Consider the following 19,103-nt stretch of genomic DNA (forward strand, 5'->3'; position numbering starts at 1 on the left):
GACTCATTTACAGTTATTACAAATGGCTGATTGCCCCTGCCAGTAGTGACATAACCATATAGCAGGTTTGGGGGAGGATTACTTCTTCACGTGGCCCCAGGAAGGTAGGATAATTTTTTTCCCCTTAGCAAATGAAATCATCATTTCAAAGCTGCATTTTCTATTTACTTGGATTATACTTGTCAATTTGATTGAGGATTTCAAACATGCAAGTGTCTCAAACAAATTTTAATATCTTATGTGTAGTCTCCTCCACCATTTTGTGCACTTTCAGTGTTGATTTAATAATAACTGAATGTGGATTTAAGGCAGTTCACACATGAACAGTAGAGAGCAGCAAACCTCCAACTCTGCGTCCAGTCTGAAGGATGAGGCAGATGGGCTGAAGCAGAAAACCTGCGATTGAACAGTGGAGACTGTGTCCAGTTAGACAAGAGTACAAGTGCTCACAGCACCCCAACGCACCAAGAAGAAGCAGCTCTTCAACGCTACTGCTACTTCCGACGAAGATGAACGTGTCCAGAAGAGCCGTGCTGGGTTTGATTCTCCTTTGTCTGTCACCATCATCTTCTGGAGGTGAGGTTTTTCATTAGAATGATGTAAATCAGCTCTTTTGGCTGAATGTCTGATGTCAGACTTGCAGCCAGCAGCGACACATGTATATACAGAGATGCGTATTTCTCCTACTTTGTACTATGTTAGATACTTCGTGTGCTGCACTTAGTGTTTGGATTTTGACAGAGCGTGTTTGTCTTAGTGATAAATATCAACAGGTGGAGGACAGACAGGTGTTAAGTTCACACGTGTGAGTAATGAAAACCATCTGAAGGATCTATCAGGAATCACCACGACAAAAATATCTAATCAGCAGAGCCTCAATTTGAATCAAATGCAGAAGAAAAATCAGAATGCTTTTCAATGTGGAGCACAATGCTGATCTTTTTCATCAAAACTCATTGATTCAAGATCAATTTTCCTTAATAGGCATTAAAGGGGGAATCATGAAATATTTTTTTTATTTTTTATCATGAAAAAAATATCAAAAGCGATGAGACACATGTTTCTGTTGGATCTGTGAAGATACTCTCAGCTCGGAAGGCTTTTAATTCAAGTGATTTTAATTCAAAAATGTTTCATTTTTGGAATCTTTCCATATCAGTTCGTTAAATACCTCTCACCCGATCATCCCAGATTTGCCGGGAAAAAATTAAGGCAAATATAAACTTCTCAATGTAAATTATGCAAACTTTTAGGTCCCTGTTGTAATAATTTTTTGTTTGAGAAAATTGAATGTTCGATTACATATGAGCAGGTATCAGGGTGTTGTTGGAAATTTTGCTGATACTCTTTGTAGAGGATATTTTAAAATTCTTTTATCTAAAAAAGCACTTTAAGGGACATCGCATGGCTGTATGAATGTGAACTCTCAATGTGAACAATTGAAATCACAGTGTAGCGGGGATTGATATTTTATGCACAAATTTCCATATTTAAGGCATAAACTTCTACTGTGCAAATCGTTGTTAATGGTTTTACAGATATTAAAGCTTAAAAGTACAAAGGTCCAGCTTCAGTGTGATATTCCCCAGGTGTTCACAGAAACTGAAATCATTCTAGTTTCTGTTAATATAATATAGTGTCTGAAAATTGATTTTTGACATTTTGGCATTTATTTATACATTTTCTATTAGTGTTGTAAGAGTGTTTTTTTCTGTGTAATTTTTTTTCAGGCAAATTGATGATGGGAGAGGAGAGGCTTTTTCTTTTTTTTAAATTAAATTGATGCCTTTGTCTTTGAATTATCTCCATACTTTCAACTACTAGTCTTTACCTGATTGTGTCTAAAGCTCACATGTGATTTTCATTTAAACTATGTTTACTGCAGTCCAGCTCAGGTACAGGTAACTCTAATGGTACCTGTAGATTTGGGGTGAAGTGGGTGACTCATCCTATCTGAGACACATCATGTTAGGTCTAAAAGCTTTTGACAGGAGACTGCTGGAACCAGACATTTCAGGGTTTTTTTGCTGCAATGTAACATGTGTACAAAAACAACTGAGCAGGAAGTTTCTGTTTGAGGGAGGGAGACATATTTTCCAGTGTTACTTGATCTAATGGATTCTTACATGTAAAAGGTTTAAATTTATATTTCATTTCTATCTGTGTCGTGGGCAACCGATTCTCTCTGAATGTTTCTCCTCATGTGATTCTCAGTAATTGTATTAATATTCAGCATGCAGTGTATTCTGGTTTGTTTGGTATCAGCTGTAACTCCAGCTTACTAGTCTGTGTTGTATTTTTTGTCTCTTTCAGACTCCACAACCCTCAAGATTTTTCCTGGAGATAATGTCATTCTGCCATGTCACGTTCCAAATGATATATCAATTGGGGCTGTGATGTGGACCAGGTCTTACTTGGATTCAAAATATGTATTTTTTTACCAAAGCAATGCGTCTGATCCAGACACTCAGAAGTCAGCTTCTCTGAGTCGCATATATCTGCTGCATACAGACATGTGGAATGGTCAATTGTCTTTGTATATAGTGGAGGCGACATTTGCTGAGATTGGAACGTATGAGTGTCATGTCGCCCAGACAGGAACAAACAACTCTAAGGCAGCCATTTTGAAGACCAAGCCAATCAACACTCTCAATCTGACAATGGGTGAGTTTGTAGAAAAAATTAATCTTCTTCCTGGAAAACAAGTTCAACATATCCAGATGATCTTTTCCTTTATTTGGCTTCACATGAAGGTGGTTATTATATCAGTAAGTCTACACTGTATTTATTAAACTAGCTGCTTTAAACAATCAGAAATATTAACATGACCAAATTGATGTCACCAGTAATTCAATTCAAATCAACTTTATTTATATAGTCACAACAACAGTTGCATTGAGGCACTTTATACTGCAAGGTAAAGACCCTACAATAATAAAAAGACAAGAGAGAAAATAGGATATATGACCCCCTATGAGCGAGCACTTCGGTGACAGTGGGAAGAAAAAAATATTAACAGGAAGAAACCTCCAGCAGAATCAAATTCAAATTCAAATTCAAATTTTATTTGTCACGTACACAGTCATACACAGTACGATATGTAGTGAAATGCTTGGACAACTGCTCGTGACCTAAAGAGAACAAAAAAGGAAAAGGCTATGAATAAGATAGGAAATAAATATGAAAAATTAAAAAGGGTAAATTTAACTAGGAAGGAATAAAATATAAATTAAGGTTAAAAATGAAATAACTGTACAACACAAATTAGAATGAAGGGTAAATTTAACTGGGAAAGAATAAGATAAAATATATAAATTAAAGTTGAAAATAAAATAACTGTACAACAAAATACACAATACACAATATAGAACTATATAAGAATGTATGAAGAAATATAAATAAATATATACACAATAACAGCAGCTGTACAAGTATTAACCGGAAATGAAGAATATAGTGACCAGTGTTGTGCAAAACCAAAGTCCAGAAAGTCCAGTGTGTGTGTAAGAACTGTATGTGTGGGTCAGTACTGTGTGGTGGTGTGATTGAGAGACCGTATCGCCTGCGGGAAGAAGCTCCTCCTCAGTCTCTCTGTGTTGGTCTTCAGGGAGCGGAATCGCTTTCCTGACCTCAACAGAGAGAACAGTCTGTTGTTGGGATGGCTGAGGTCCTTCACGATCTTCCTGGCCTCGGTCCAGCACCGCCTGCTGTAGATTGAGTGCAGGTCAGGGAGCTTGGAGCGGATGGTGCGAGCTCCCCCCTAACTCAGGGAGGGGCGGCCACATGCCATGACCAGTTCTGGGTGAGGGGGGTAAGATGCTGCGAAAGACAGCCAGAGATTAATAATAACTAATAATTAAATGGAGAAAGGTGTTTAAAAACATCCAGCATAAATAAGAGAGGATTCAGGTGATCCAAACTGGGAGCTGATTCCACAGAAGAGGGGCATAAAGGCTGGCTCCCATTCTACTTTTAAATACTCTAGGAACAATAAGTAGGCCTGCAGAGCGAGAGCGAAGTGCTCTAATAGGGTGATGTGGTACTACAAGGTCATTAAGATAAGATGGGGCCTGATTATTTACGACCTTGTAGGTGAGCAGCAGTACTCAGGATGTACTTTGTAGGACATCCTGATAATAATGAATTACAGTCGTCCAGCCTGGAAGTAATAAATGCATGAACTAGTTTTTCAGCGTCACTCTGAGACAGGATATTTCTAATTTTAGAGATGTTGCGCAAATGGAAGAAAGCAGTCTTACATATTTGTTTATTATGTGCACCGAAGGACATGTCCTGGTCAAAAATGACTCCAGGGTTCCTCACAGTGTTACTGGAGGTCAAGGTAATGCCATCCAGAGTAAGAATCTGGTTAGATACCATATTTCTAACATCTTTAGGGCCGAGTACAATAACCTCAGTTTTATTGGAATTTACACAGCCTTTACCACAGAGCCTCACTTCCCTCCATCACAGACATTGATCACACCTGCTGCATCTGCAAAGCAACCACAGTTGTGGAAGACCCTACACACCCCTCCTACACACTCTTTACCCTGCTGCCTTCTGGTAAGAGGTACCAGAGGTACCGGACCCTCATTGCCAGACTGCAAAACAGTTTCTTCCCCATGTCAGACTCCTGAACACTCAATGAGTGGACTGACACACACACACAAACACACACACGTTCATACAGGTCACTACTTCAAGCACTTATCTGCCCAGCCTCATACACACACAGTGCTCAGTCTTTTGCACAACCCACTGTCATTGTTGCAGTGTCTGCACCGTCTTGTGACTGTATCAGTCTGTTGTGCCTGTTGCGCTGTCTTTGTTTTGTTTTTTTGCGATTTTTGCATACAGTGGTCGCTCGTTCATCAAAGGAGTTACGTTCTAAAAATAACCTGTGATAGGTGAAATCTGCATAGTCAGCTTTATTATTATTTTTTAACAATTTTATAGATGTTTTAAGGCTGTAAAACCCCTAACTACACACTTTATACACTTTTCTCAGACAACCTTGAACATTTTCACACTTTTCTGTCTTGTTTAAATACTCTCAAAGTTCAAACCTTGGTAGAAAAAAAAGTATTATAGAATGAAACCAAAGATCAAACCCTGTTTTCAGGTCCAGAACATGAGAATAGAGCAGCTGCCAGAGAACTCAACATTAATGAATCAATGGTATGGAAGTAGAGGAAGCAAGAAGAATGAGTTGAGTAAAGTTTGACTTATCTGACTGTTTTGTTTTCCATAATGCGCCTCACAATACGGAAAATACGGTAACTTCTACCTTCCTTTAGCATGTCCAGAAGTCCAACTTTTTGTGCAATGGTTAGCATCTTCCTCTGCCTTTTGAGTGCTAGCGCAGGTGCCTTTGACGGTGCAAAATGTTTCGTCTACATTGTTGTGTTTGCTGGGGAGAAAACTTACAAACATACTGTACAGCACTTGAGGGCGACACTGCCAGATTATTGACAAGCTGAACGCATTCTGTACTGTACTGGAGACACGGCATGGAGTAGATTGATTGACAATGGTCTACAGCCAATCAGGACACAGAACAAATTGCACTGTTAAAAAAAATAAATAAAAAAAAAGCATGCAAAATGACACCCCAAAAAAATCTGCGAAACAGCGAAAGGTGAACCACGTTATAGCGAGGGACCACTGTATTGCACTTTATGTAGTCCTTTGTGAAAAACACTGGAGCGCACTACCTGCAATACCTACATTATCCTCTAATCACCCTAATAGAATATTACAGTCAACAGTACTGAACACTAGGGATGGGTATCGTTTAGGTTTTATCCGATACCAGTACCAAACCGGTACTTTGGAAACGGTGCCGGTGCTTAAACGGTGCTCGAACCGGTGCTTAAAGAATCAAGAACACAAACTTTGTCCAAAAACCTCTCATGTTCAGCTGTTTTTTGTAAAAAGATAACAATGTTAGCCTTTTCTGCAGCTATGGGGCATATATGGTATCACTCTTGGCTGGAAGCAGTGCTTAATCAATGGAAAAAAAACCACCAACTTTGTCCAAAAACCTCTCATGTTTAGCTGTTTTCCTCTTTTTCTTTGGTCATTTTAGCCTTTTTGGCCAGGGTGAAGGGAGTATCTGCCATCAAACAAGAAGACAGCTGCATGTAACTACGACGGTGTTTGCTAGTTCACCTTACATGCATTAATGTAATAACGTGGTTAGCCTACTCAATGTAAATTACACACGAACAACATTAAGCTACTCACGCAGAGAAGAACGGCTGCTGCTGCCATCATCATCCGTCATCATTTCTGCTACACTGGCAGGGCTAGGGGCCAGGACTCTCCTCTTCAGGTTCATGTTGCTAACTCCGGGTCGATAACAGGCACCACACAGTTGATGTGCTCGGTGTGAGGTCTCGCAGCAAGCTATCAAATACGGTGCATTTCTCAGGTTTTAAAAAAACGCTATGCCAGGTGTTTCATCAGATTCGAGGTGTTACCTCCTTTGCACAGTATCACAGTATCAGCATAATAGCACTTGTTGCAGGCTGCTGAGTTTGCATCTTTTGCTGTGAAGTACAGACAGACTTTTGACCGCTCCGCCTTGGGCATTTTTAATCTGTAGCTCTGCTCTAAATGAACGTACGTACCTGGACCCGCCTACTACGCTTGCAAATGTAAAATGATTGGCTAGAATCTAAAGTGTATGACATCTCAGGAAAAAAAGAAAGCACAGAAATGAAGCACCGGAATGTGCGCTGCTTTTCGGTCTGCCATAATGGCACCGGATACCGGTAGCCATCTCTACTGAATACTGCATTTAGTTCCAGTAGGTCAAGCACAGAGATGAATCCACTGTCAGAGGCCATACGAACCTTAAACCTTTTTAAACCTTCACTAAAGCTGTTTCTGTACTGTGAGCTCTGAAATCTCTTCAGATGATCAGTTTATTATTTTACAACTACTCTTTTAGTCATTTTTAAGATAAAAGGACATGATGAATGTAGAAATTAATATAACAAAAGAGAAATGTTAAGCAACAATGAACCATAATCCAATAAATAGGAACCTGAGTGACATTTGACCACTCTGGAGCATGTTAGTGTAATTCTGTAATGTAAGTTTCTGTTTGAGGGAGAGCGACATTTTTTCCAGTGTTACTTGATCTAATAGACGATCCTTAGATTGTGACAGGTTTAAATTTATAGTTGATTTCTATTTGTGTTGTGGGGAATCTAAATTATTCTCCTCATGTGATTCTCAGTAATTTTTAAATATTTAGCATGCAGTGTATTCTGGTTTGTTTGGTATCATATTAGCTCTAAACTGTTTTGTGTTGTTTCCTCTCCATTTCAGAACCAATGAAAGTCTTCGCTGCACCTGGAGAAATTGCCATTCTGCCATGCGAGGTTCCAAATAAGGAGTCCATTGGAGCTGTGATGTGGACCAGATCTGTCTTGAATCTAGAAAAAGAACTTTTTTACCAGAGCAATGCATCTGATCCAAGCACTCAGCCGCCACATTATGCGAACCGAGTACGTCTCATGTATACAGACATGCAAAAAGGGAAATTGACATTGTTTCTGTATGGCACGACATTTGATGATGATGGAACGTACGAGTGTCATGTCACCCAGGTAGGAACAAACAACTCTAAGGCAGCCATTTTAAAGACTACGCCCATCACAATCATCAAGCTGACAATAGGTGAGTTTGTAGAAGAAATGAATCTTCTTCCTGGAGCCTGTACTACAAAACAAGTTCAACATATCCAGATTATCTTTTCTTCATTTGGTTTCACATCAGGGTGTTTATTAGATCAGTAAGTCAACACTGGGTTTATTAATCTAGCTGCTTTAAACAATCAGAAGTTCAGTTTCTGTCCAATGTCAGCAGAGTGACTTACAAACACAGTGAAAACTGTCACATTATCTGTTAAAAGGGCTGGGTATCGTCACTGATTGTAATAAAATACAATTCTGATTCAAAAGTCCTGAATCGATTTGATTCGACTCAATTCAATTTAGACTCTGTCAGAACTATTATGCTTCTGGTCATTTCTCAGTGCATACCCATATTTTTATATCTGTGTAGAAAAACAAAGCTGACACTTGTGAGACTTCATCAGAGGTGTAACCATCACAGCAGCATACCTTTGTATCAATGTTACTGAGGATAAAACACAGAATAGCAAATTACCTCCTTAAAAATATTCTGCAGTAGAACAAAAACGGAAGAAAACCCAGAATCAACATATGAACATTACCTGATGCTGCTGAAGTGAAGCAGAGGGCGTAATTTGTAAAAGATGCTGTCGAACCCCGACTTACGAATACCCCATTTAACGAAAAATTCAAGTTACGAAGGCACTGAATGGCAATATTTCTGCCCGTGTTACGGCAAAATGACCGTGTAACGAAATCCACTGGCTCTGATTGGCTGAGCCTACAATGCCTACCGGATCATGTTACAACCCCTTGAACGACCTATTGTTGTTAGCAATTAGCCTATAGCTTATCATTCAGCATCACCTCACTCACTGGGTGCTTCGACTTACGAAAAGTTTCGACTTACGAAAGACCCTCGGGAACAAATTAATTTCGTAAGTTGGGGTTCCACTGTATTAGGCTTTTTTGTCATTAAAAGAAGAAACAAACAAAAAAATAGTGGTGGAGAGCACTGAACAGCAGAGTCGTAAGCGAATCGTGTAATAAACAGAGATTTCTGATGGTAAACGGCTCTGAGTACACTGAGAGAGAGCACTGTGCAGGAAGTAAAGATTTAAACACAAAGATGTAAACATAAAGTGTTTACATCTTTGTGTTTACAACTTTGTGTGGAACAAAATCAATCAATCAAAAATTAATCAATATCGCATTATTCAAACTAAAAATGATTTGAATCTGGAAATTGATTTTTAAACCCACCCCCAATTGTTGGCTTCTGTCCTGAGTCTAAAGACTTGCTTGCTTTGTTGACTATTGATTCTAAATTGGCTGTAGGTGTGAATGTGAGAATGAATGTTTTTTGTGGTTCTGTGTGCCGCCCTGTGATAGGCTGCCTACCTGTCCAAAGTGTACTGATGCTCAAAAGAAGCCAACATGTAAAAACTGCTGTTCCTCTAGGTGTCACTTGAGGGTGGATATCCTCGGTAAATCTTAGATATGGTTGTGTTGAAATATTCCAGCAGATCAGCAGTTTCTGAAAAACTGAAATAACCCAATTGCTGTTGGTGCCACATTAACAGTCACTCATATCACCTTTCTCCCCCATGCCTAGTTTCATTCAGTTAAAACTATGAAAATGGGTGACTAGATGCCTGAACTGATGAGCAGCTGAACATCCTGTACCTAATGAAGTCAGTAATAAAGTGAATGTGAATTTCTTACTGATGCTGTTTTCCAGATAACTGACTGATCAGCCTTAGGTCTGCAATTGAGTTTCACGTGGTGTTGTAGCCCAATAAGAAGTGAACCGCTTTCCTAAAGCTGCATCCAAACTGGAATTGATTAAGTCGTTGCACATTGCTTTGAAGACGACCGGTCACATGCACACATCCCATAATTCCATTGCCTAGGTAACCTCAACTGTATTTACTTCCAGGTCAAACGTCACTCGGTGGTACACTGCATACTGCATTCTCATTGGTAGTAGCTTCAAGCACTCACCGCTCACACTCACCTGTGTTGAAGGTTACTTTGCCTATACTCATCTGAAGTCATCCAATGCCATTAACTTTTCATTGAACCAGAATCCACTGTGAATGTAGCTCAACGCTGAAAACCCAGAGCTGACTCTTTGAGATCCAAAGCTTGCTTTGTAGTACAGGTGTCAGATTGTTGTTGTGAGAAAGGAACATGCATTTATTTATCTTTTAATTTAATTTTATGTATTCTTCTGTAAACATGTTGTTGATGAGACTGCATAAAGCAATAATAGTACAGGGTGGGCCATTTATATGGATACACCGTAATAACATGGGAATGGTTGGTGATATTAAAGTCCTGTTTGTGGCACATTAGTATGTGTGAGGGGGCAAACTCCTCAAGATGGGTGGTGACCATGGTGGCCATTTAGAAGTCGGCCATCTTGGATACAACTTTTGTTTTTTCAATAGGAAGAGGGTCATGTGACACTTCAAACTTATTGGTAATGTCACAAGAAAAACAATGGTGTGGTGTGAGGAGTTTGCCCCCTCACATATACTGATGTGCCACAAACAGGACTTTAATATCACCAACCATTCCCATGTTATTATGGTGTATCCATATAAACGGCCCACTCTGTAGATCATGTCTGACACCTCTCTTCTAATTCTCACCAACAGTACCAGTACCAGAAGGGTTTGAGATTGACCAGAGATTGGAAGCGTGTGATCCAGCTACATTTTTTCAGCCACTTGTTTTTGCTATGGGAGCTACTGTTGTCATCATAGGTATTTTGAAATATTGTGTTTGCTGGCATAAGGCAGCTCCATGCATAGCCAAACTGCTTATTAAAGAATAATTTTTTTCTTCAAACATTTTGAACTTCTTCAGTGTTAGGTTTAGTTATTAATGTATTTCTGTTCATGTAATATTGTTTAACAGTTTGTTAAAATTAACTGTAAAGAGCCCAGGTGGTATGTTATATGTTTTGTGAGGGTTTTTTTGGTCAAACATTGAGGGTTGGCTGTGATGTAGGATTTAGGATGGTGGGAAAGAAAGACAGCAGGCTGAGCTGAAGGTCAGAGAGTTGGAGATGTTAAGATTTTGATTATGAGAGACCAGAATTAAAAAAATAAAAAATAGAAATTAGTACATTAGAGGAACAGGCAAGACAGAGCAGTTCAGAGACAAAAAAAAAGCAAAGTGGAAACAGTGGAGATACAATGTTTATACTGGACAAATGCTTTTGAAGATGGAGGAAGACCACAAAGAAGATTTGTGGATTGAGTGAAGAAGGATAGCAAGAGTGCTAGTGTAATGAGAAGCAGGTAGATGATCCCAAAATAAATTTGCCTTGCCACATGTAGTGTTTCCTGTCTACGTTAGCATTAGTTTTATTGTTTCATGTGCAGCTTCTGAGCTTTCTGAGAAAAAAAAAACATGTTGCTTTTAAAAAAAAAAGGAAAACTTTATGTGGTTTTAATACTACACATGATAGCAGTGTGACTAATGCAGACAGCAATCGTAGCAATGGTGGATGAATTTTCTGGTTCTCCAACATCCAAAAAAACCTAAAAATAAATGTAGCTTAGAGTAGTTTTCAAATCCAGGCTGCAGACAATCCAAGTGCACTCTTATTGTTTTTCATGTTGAAATATGTGTAAATTTTCAAATGTAGTCATTAAATGTTTAAATGTCCAGTGTATGTATAAGTGTTGGAAATCACAAAAACTGTTTTCACTGGATATATAATGTGTCTTTTCTGTTTGATTGATATTTGTATCTTTATTTGATTAATTAGATGTAAACATTAAATGCATCATTTGGCCAGAGTCTAGGTTTGTCAGCATGAAGTAAAAATGAAGTTGGGTAAAATGAGGAGTAAACAACCCTGAACAGGAAAAAATAGTTTTTTCCCTTTTTTATGAAAGATAAATATAAATAATGGTCTACAATGAAGCACAGTCCTCAACCCACTGCACTCAAGTAGAGTATTTACCTGTTGCCATGGTGAATCTATTTATGACTATCCGTCGAAGCACTCAGCTTTGAGTGAATCAGCCTTAATCATCCTTCCTAGAACTGCAAACTGTTACATTTTTTTCTAACGTCATCATATTTACACTGATTCTTTCATGAATTTTATGTTTTAGAAAGTTTATTTTGACATACTGTATTAACACAATTGATCTAAAATCAGACAAAAAACATAAAATTAGAGTAGAAAAAGTTACATTTTTTATTGTAACAACCACAAACATGTTTAATGAATCATATTTCATAACTTTAAATGCAAATATAAATTGTCAATTTTAAAATCATATGCACAAGTTTTGCAAACAACAAAGTTATTTGCATCCATTTAACTTTTACCTTGATTTTTTAAATAACCATTTCAAACTATTTACAGAACAATCAGCTGTTCTGCATTCAATAAGATGCCACTCCAAAAAAATAATTTCTGTCCACTATAAAGGAGAACATCGCAGCCTGATACCTGCAGGTCTGACAGCAGCAGGTGTAACACTCCTCTTTTATACTTGGAGACAGCAGTCACCTCATTGTTCTGACACACAACACAAAACTATCCACAACACTACACACTAACTACACAAGACAACACATTAACTACACACTCCAAACACGCTAAACGCCACAAATCTCTCACATCTCAAAACTCGCTTTCTCTCTCTCCCAAGAGAGAGACCAATATAATTAACAATATCACGATGATATATGTGACTATAACAGTAAATACTAAATATTAAACATTATTGTGCAGCACATAAGATCAACAGAACACAGTGTGCTTTGAGGTAGGAGCCAAAAAGGGTGTAGTTTGTGTGTGTGATCACCCGTGTGTACACCTGTGAGCATGGACGCGCTTGTATTTAAAAGGTTCCTTCATGTAATGATCTGCTAGAGGGTGTGGGGGGCCACAGCCCCGTCCTCCAGGGCATGAAGCAGGTATGGAGGAGATCAAAACTCCAGACATCCAGAGGCCCCCAGAACACAAGAGACCAAGGAAGACCAACAGAGGGGCAGCCGCGCCACTGTCCCAGAAAGAGCTGAGGAGAGTCCCAGATGAGGGCTCACTCAGCAGCCACGGAGCAGAAGCCAGGGGGGGTTGCAGTGACGCGCCCGTGAGCTCCGCCGACAGCCAGCTGTGCCTGAGTGACCGAGCCCCAGGCCGAGAGGCCGAGGGCACCCCACCTCCGAAGAGGCCCTAGCGAGCCCCAGGCTCCAGGCCCCGATAAGCGGCCACCAAGGAGTGAGCCGGTGTGTACCTGGACGCCCATCCCCGGACACAAACAAACCAACAACGCACCGATGTCTGAGGGCGTCTGCCACTGGCAGGGGAAGTGGTGGTGGGAGATAGGCCATCTCGTGCCAAAACTTCTGTACTGGTGGACAGAACCAAAGAGCGTGGATATAATTGTCCGGTGAATTGGTTTGGCAGTGTGAGCAGTTATTGGTAGACGTAAAGCCCATCTTGAACATCCGATGACCTGTATAGTGCACTCTATGTAATATTTTGTATTGAATTAATTGAAGACTGGGATTTCTAATTAAATGAAAGGTTTTTAAGCAAATCTGAGACCAGAAGTTTTGGTCTAAGTTAACTGATAAATCCGCTTCCCATTTTGCAATAGGAAGTGATATTGATTCATCTGTTTTAGAAAGCATTCTGTATATTTTGGATAGTAATTTGGGGGGTTTAAGAGTAAGAAATTGAACCACACTTGGTGGTGTTTTTAGTTCAACTTGACCCGGTTTAAATTTCTTTTTTACTATGGATTTAATTTGTTGATATTCTAAAAATCTTTTCTTGTTGATCCCATATTGTGTAACTAGTCCGTCAAATGAAATAAATTCTGTTCCTTCTAGTATATGTTCTAAATATTTGATTCCTTTACCACTCCAATCTGAAAAGTTTATCATATTATTGTTTTGTAATATGTCAGGGTTGTTCCAGATAGGTGTACGTTTGCATGAAGAAACCCCCCCCCGGAAACATTCCAATTAAATCACTGACGGAGAGTGACGGAGTTAATTCTGCTATGAAATCACACTTAAGATGTGATTTGATACTCATAAGTTAAACAGATGTTAATGCAAGTTAGTGTGAGTGGATAGGGAAAGGGTGTAGCAGATTCTTATCTGGTCTGAAGTTAGTACAGCCACGGAGAGATGCTGGGGTCGTGGTAAAGCTGTCCATCCACGTCCACAGCGTGGGAGCCCTTCTGGATGAAGCCGCGTCGGATTGGGAAGAGGACCCTGTGTCGTTCCAGGATCTCTTTTGGGAACTGGTCGTTTACGCTGAAGTCCGTTCCTTTTAATTCCCTTCCGCGACTTTTCACCTGTTCCTTTTGTTTGAAGTGGCCAAATTTGGCCACAATAGGATGTGGTCTCCCGGTCGCAGCCCGCATGGGGCCGATGCGATGCACTCTATCAAAGGCGATGTTCTTCACCGTGTCCTCCGGCAGCTTCAGGTGGGTTTTGATGAAGCTTTTTACTGTAGTCTCTGCGTCCTCTCCAGCGGCTTCTGAAGTACCAGAAAATACCAGATTATCACGTATGCCACGAGTTTGTAGATCAATAACTGTCTCTTTCATTTTGTTATTTTCTCTATTGAGCTGGGTAACATTCTCTGTGAGACATTTCACCGACTCCCTTAGCGTGGCATTTTCAGCAGCGAGCGTTTCCACCTGCTGCTGATTCTCGCAAGCATTTAAATTCTCGGTGAAGAATCTCCATCAAGGACTGTCATGACCCTGTGCCTTCTCGGCTGACTCTGTATGGCTACAGGTGTTTCTGTTGTGCTGCGTCTCTCTCTCCTCCTGCGCTCTACCGGGGCGTAGTCATGACGACTCCAGCCCCTGGCTCAGACACCTGCAAACAATCGTCTCATCACCACGCTCACTTCTTAAGGCGGCTGCCGAGAATGCTTCTTCGCTGGATTATTGTGTAACACTTGTCAGTGTCATTGCAAGTCTGAGCTTTTCCATGAGTTTCTTTCATGCCGCAACTTACCTGTTCTTCCTCCCTGTGCCAGATTTCTCGTCAGCCTGAGGACCGCTGTTTGGTGAGCTAAAGCCTGAGCATCAGCGAAGGATTGTGTATATAGCCCCGTGTGTCCCCTTCCCGTGCCTGTGTTCTCCGAAGACCCTCTTCCCGTACCCCCTCACCTGTATATATCTGCACCTGGTGTCTGTGTAAAATAAATTGTGAAACTTTACAAAGGGTCTGCCTCTGAGTTTCTCCTGAGCCTGACAAGGACAGCCTTGCATCGAAAATGGACAATCGTTTGTCGATTGACTCCAGTATGTCGGCAATATCTTTGCCGGCTGGCGATGTTGAGCCGGGGGAATCTGCCGGGTAAAGTCTTTTCGACGACGGTGTCTCAGATTTGGCTGGGGAAGCACTCTGGGCCTTCTTCATTACAAGATCCTGGAAGCACTGATTGATGTAATCTTGGAGAGCCTCTAAACTCTCCCCGTTGTCAAGGGTGTTGGAGATGATTTAGACAAATGTTGTTAGTTATAAGACAATTGATAAGTGTATTTGGTAATACTGAAGCTTAAAGGAATTTGTTCAATTCTAAACTACCATTCGCTTTAATTTTCCGCCAAAATCTCTGGCGTCTGACGTCAGTTACAACATGAGTCGCTTACCTTGTCCGTCACTTCCGTCACTTACCTCTCACGCAGAATCAGCTTTGTCTTTCTCGGCTTTCTCACCAGCTCTCCTGGTAAGAAAGCCGTTATAGATTATAGAGTTAAAAACTCATTATAGAGTTAAAATTATGCAGAAGTCCTGGCTCAGATGTTAGTTTCATGCTGCAAATGTTTTGTTGTGACTGTAAATTGTTATTGACCTTGTCAACGTGTTTAACTTACTGTTGGGTGACATGTGATTGTAGTTATGTATTAAAACGTTTACTACCAGTGTACCTGTTTGTGTGTGACACCAAATTCTTTTCTGCAACTCAAACCTCGAACATGAGGACTGACATGTCTTCCAGAGGCTGCAGCAGCTGTTTGCCAGTAACTGTTTCATTAAAAGCGAGATAGCAGACTCAGGCAGGCATTTTCACACCTAGTTCATTTACTCAGTTGTTGAATTGGAAAACTTGCAGCTTTTCGAAGTGTTTTGATTTTTTTCACACTAAGAAGAATCCAAATGACTTAAAATGTGTTACCGCAAACCACGTGAGAATATTCAGTCCCCTTATTTGCCAGATGTCTCAGAGGTGGAAGCAACAAAAGTAAATACAGGAAGAAGCTGCTGTGTTCTGGACTACTTGATAATGAGGACAATTTGCATTCATTCCACAGCTATTTGCAAACCTGTACAGACATTCAGAATCAATAGCATGTATGGCTTCTTGATGGGTCTGTTTTGGTTTTTGCACCCAAGTCATTACTTTGTTCACACCTGCAGAAACAAACCACACCAAGGCAAACAGCGAACAAACCAGAGTTTGATTTTAAATGACTAAAAACCACTGGCATGAAATTACCCATTGTGTACAACAACACATACCCTGCAGACTGTCCATAAGTTATCGACAAACCCCATGGTAAAGTGTCTTAAGCCTGAACTTTAAAAATAATTCTCTGCCTGTACATTATCCACATTTTTAAGGAAGTTCACAGACTTTTCCATAAACGGTGAAACCAAGACTTCGATAGATTTACAGTAGATCCATTGTACCATTTGCATTTTGTTTAACTCCAAAAAACAAAGTTATGTACATTTTCTTTAACATTAACAGACACTGCCATCAATAGTAAAATGGAAAAATCTTATGTTTTATTACCATTTACAGGCATTTGCTTTTAAAATATTTATGCTAAATATCCCTCTATTGCCCAGGGTGCTTGCAGAGGCAGTTGCTCTGCCCGGGCTGGGCGGCTGGCCTCTTCTGCATGGGTGCTGGTCCCCATGGACACAATGACCTGTGGTTGTTTCTGATGAATTGTGAGCGTTTCAGAGAGACAGAAACAGAGAGCCTTTCTTTAACCATGGTTACTCCCTCAATTCTACTGAATGATGCTGAAATGAACAAACAGAACTGATAGGTTTGTAGCTTGAACCCATCCGCTGGAACGTTGAAGACAATATAATTACACTGCAAAGCAAGACACAAGTAGGCAAAGTTCTTCATGTTACTCGTGCAGGGGAGAGACCGGACAGAGCGCCGTTCCTTCGCTTGACCCCAGTTGCTCTCGTCCGTTCTCCCGTACCACTGTTCTTTTATTGAGGTTACATGAATATGCATAGGTTCATTAACATATGACGTCTACATACACACAAAGAGTACCTTGCCTGTGTGTGTGTGTGTGTGTGTGTGTGTGTGTGTGTGTGTGTGTGTGTGTGTGTGTGTGTGTGTGTGTGTGTGTGTGTGTGTGTGGCGGGTACTGCTGATCAAAGGGTCATAAAAGCACGCAAGCAAACATCCTTGGTCAGGAAGAGGGTAGACCCCCCCCTCATCCACAGTAAGGAAGTCCAGCAGTTCATTTATACACAAAAAGCACTTAGACTAGAACAGACGTAACTACGTTAATCCTACCATAAAACAATAAGAGAAGGTATGACCTCTCTCATGCTCCCAGGATGTAGGTGTGGAATGCACACCAAGCCTCTGTAGCCTGTTAAAGATCACACAACTTATCACTACACAATTGATTATACACCTCTAAGCATCTATGGTTAAATATTTCTAAGCATAAATGACAATCAACAATACAAACTCTAACAAGAACAATTTGAGTTTTTCAACTTTGCTAGAATTTATTTATTTGTATTTGTCAGTATTTAATCCAATTTTAAAGTTTTCCTAAGCTGCTTGCTATTTCCTTATTGTGTCATGATGGTCCTTTTTAAACTGTCATCTCTGTCTGGCCTCTCTTTCACCTCTCCTCATCAATCTCCTGCACTCTTAATCTCCTATGCTCTCTCTTTTTGCCCTCTCTCAGCATGCATCAATCAAACTCTGTCCAAATCTGTAATTTCTGATGAGATGATTTAACACATTATTTACCAACTTATTTTATACATCTACTCAACTAATAACATATTTGGACACGTTAGAAATATGAAATTTCTGAATTTAGAATAGATTGCAGAATTCAATATTAATGAAGTAGCTCATGAGCACTTTGAGCTCAATAGTCATCAATTTCCTTAGGGATTAATACAATACTCTGATTCAGATTGCGATTGAAATGGATGCCAACACTATCTTGCTAGCTGTAGGCCACTCAAGTGAAGGTTTCACTATTACCTTCTAAAACAGATTAATGATGTAGAGTGCATATTTTTTTCTGTTTAATGGAGTAATTAATGTTATAAATAAAAATGGCAGTAATGTTACATTCTTCATTTTCCATGGACATAATGACCTGAGGTTGTTTATTATGAATCATGAGTGTTTCAGAGAGACAGCCACAGATAGGCTTTCTGTAACCATGGTTACTCACTCCAGTACAAGGGTCTGAGTAAGCTTTGAGAGCAGAAAAGAAAAAGACAACGCCGTACTTTAGCCCCGAGTATACCTGAGCATCATGATCAATTATCCTGCACTCTCTGAACATCTAAACAATGAGTTTGATTTAAAGTTGTGTCTCATGTCCAGTCTCTTCTGCAGCAGCAACAACAGGACACAACTCCTCCTTATCCCTTCTTATCTCTCCTTTTCTCGCCTTGCTCTGTTTCTTCACTTTCTCATTTTTCTTTTAAACAAAGCATGTCTCCAATTTTGAAAAACTGTTTATTTATTTTAGTCACCACCAGCCCACCTTGCTTTACAACACAGGGCACTTACAAGCATTGACCCTGGGACCTGACAAACTGATGCTGATGATATGTGCTACTAAAAACATCCAGGCCTCTAATTAGGTTTCATGCTATGTTATTTCTGCATCATCATGCATTGTGAAGACAACTGAAAATAGTGTTCACAAGTTGAGACAGAAGTTTAATCAATGTCCATCATCTACTCCAATCAAAGGAGAAGTAGCTAGTGTAATTTTAGAGCAAACAGACACCATTAGTGTTTGAATCTGTTAAAGCCTGTATGTTGTGAAGTTTCTATTTAATTTACTAATTGTGTGTTTTCACATTTACTCCTATTTTGAATAGCATTAGTCTGAAAGGATATAGCCAGCAATCAGATCTGAAATATAAATGATATGATGATGACTATAAGTCAGAGGCTGAACAGGTACTGGGCTGCATCTATGTGTAATACCCCTTTGGACCACCAGATGACTCAGTGAAACATTTATTTACCCAGACGAGTCACTAAAAATGTGTTTTTAACCTCTAGGGTTAGAATTAAGACGAAATACCAGAATGTAAAATTTAATAAAATGAAACTGTGTCTACAGGAGCTTGCTGACAAGCTGCATTACAGTTTGGTATGGAAGCTGCTCTGCCAGCAGCCTGAGATCACTACAGAGGGTG

The 19,103-nt window shown here is 39.9% G+C and overlaps 1 protein-coding gene across 3 annotated transcripts; it reads left to right on the forward strand.

Moving 5' to 3' along the window:
* The first annotated feature begins 241 nt into the window (after positions 1-241).
* On the forward strand, positions 242-14,768 carry LOC113019481 (uncharacterized). 3 transcript variants are annotated; one of them, XM_026163233.1, is made up of 5 exons: positions 242-576; positions 2,314-2,664; positions 7,342-7,692; positions 10,313-10,420; positions 14,689-14,768. In XM_026163233.1, the coding sequence occupies exons 1-5, from the start codon at positions 510-512 to the stop codon at positions 14,703-14,705; spliced, it is 894 nt and encodes a 297-aa protein (XP_026019018.1). In that variant the 5' UTR covers positions 242-509; the 3' UTR covers positions 14,706-14,768. The 3 variants fall into 3 exon arrangements, with proteins under 3 accessions (XP_026019018.1, XP_026019019.1, XP_026019017.1); XM_026163234.1 differs by having other exon boundaries at positions 7,342-7,622; XM_026163232.1 differs by lacking the exon at positions 14,689-14,768 and having other exon boundaries at positions 10,313-11,064.
* The last annotated feature ends 4,335 nt before the right edge of the window (positions 14,769-19,103 follow it).

Source organism: Astatotilapia calliptera, chromosome 3 (genome assembly GCF_900246225.1).
Source record: "Astatotilapia calliptera chromosome 3, fAstCal1.2, whole genome shotgun sequence".
In the NCBI taxonomy this organism is placed as follows: Eukaryota; Metazoa; Chordata; class Actinopteri; order Cichliformes; family Cichlidae; genus Astatotilapia; species Astatotilapia calliptera.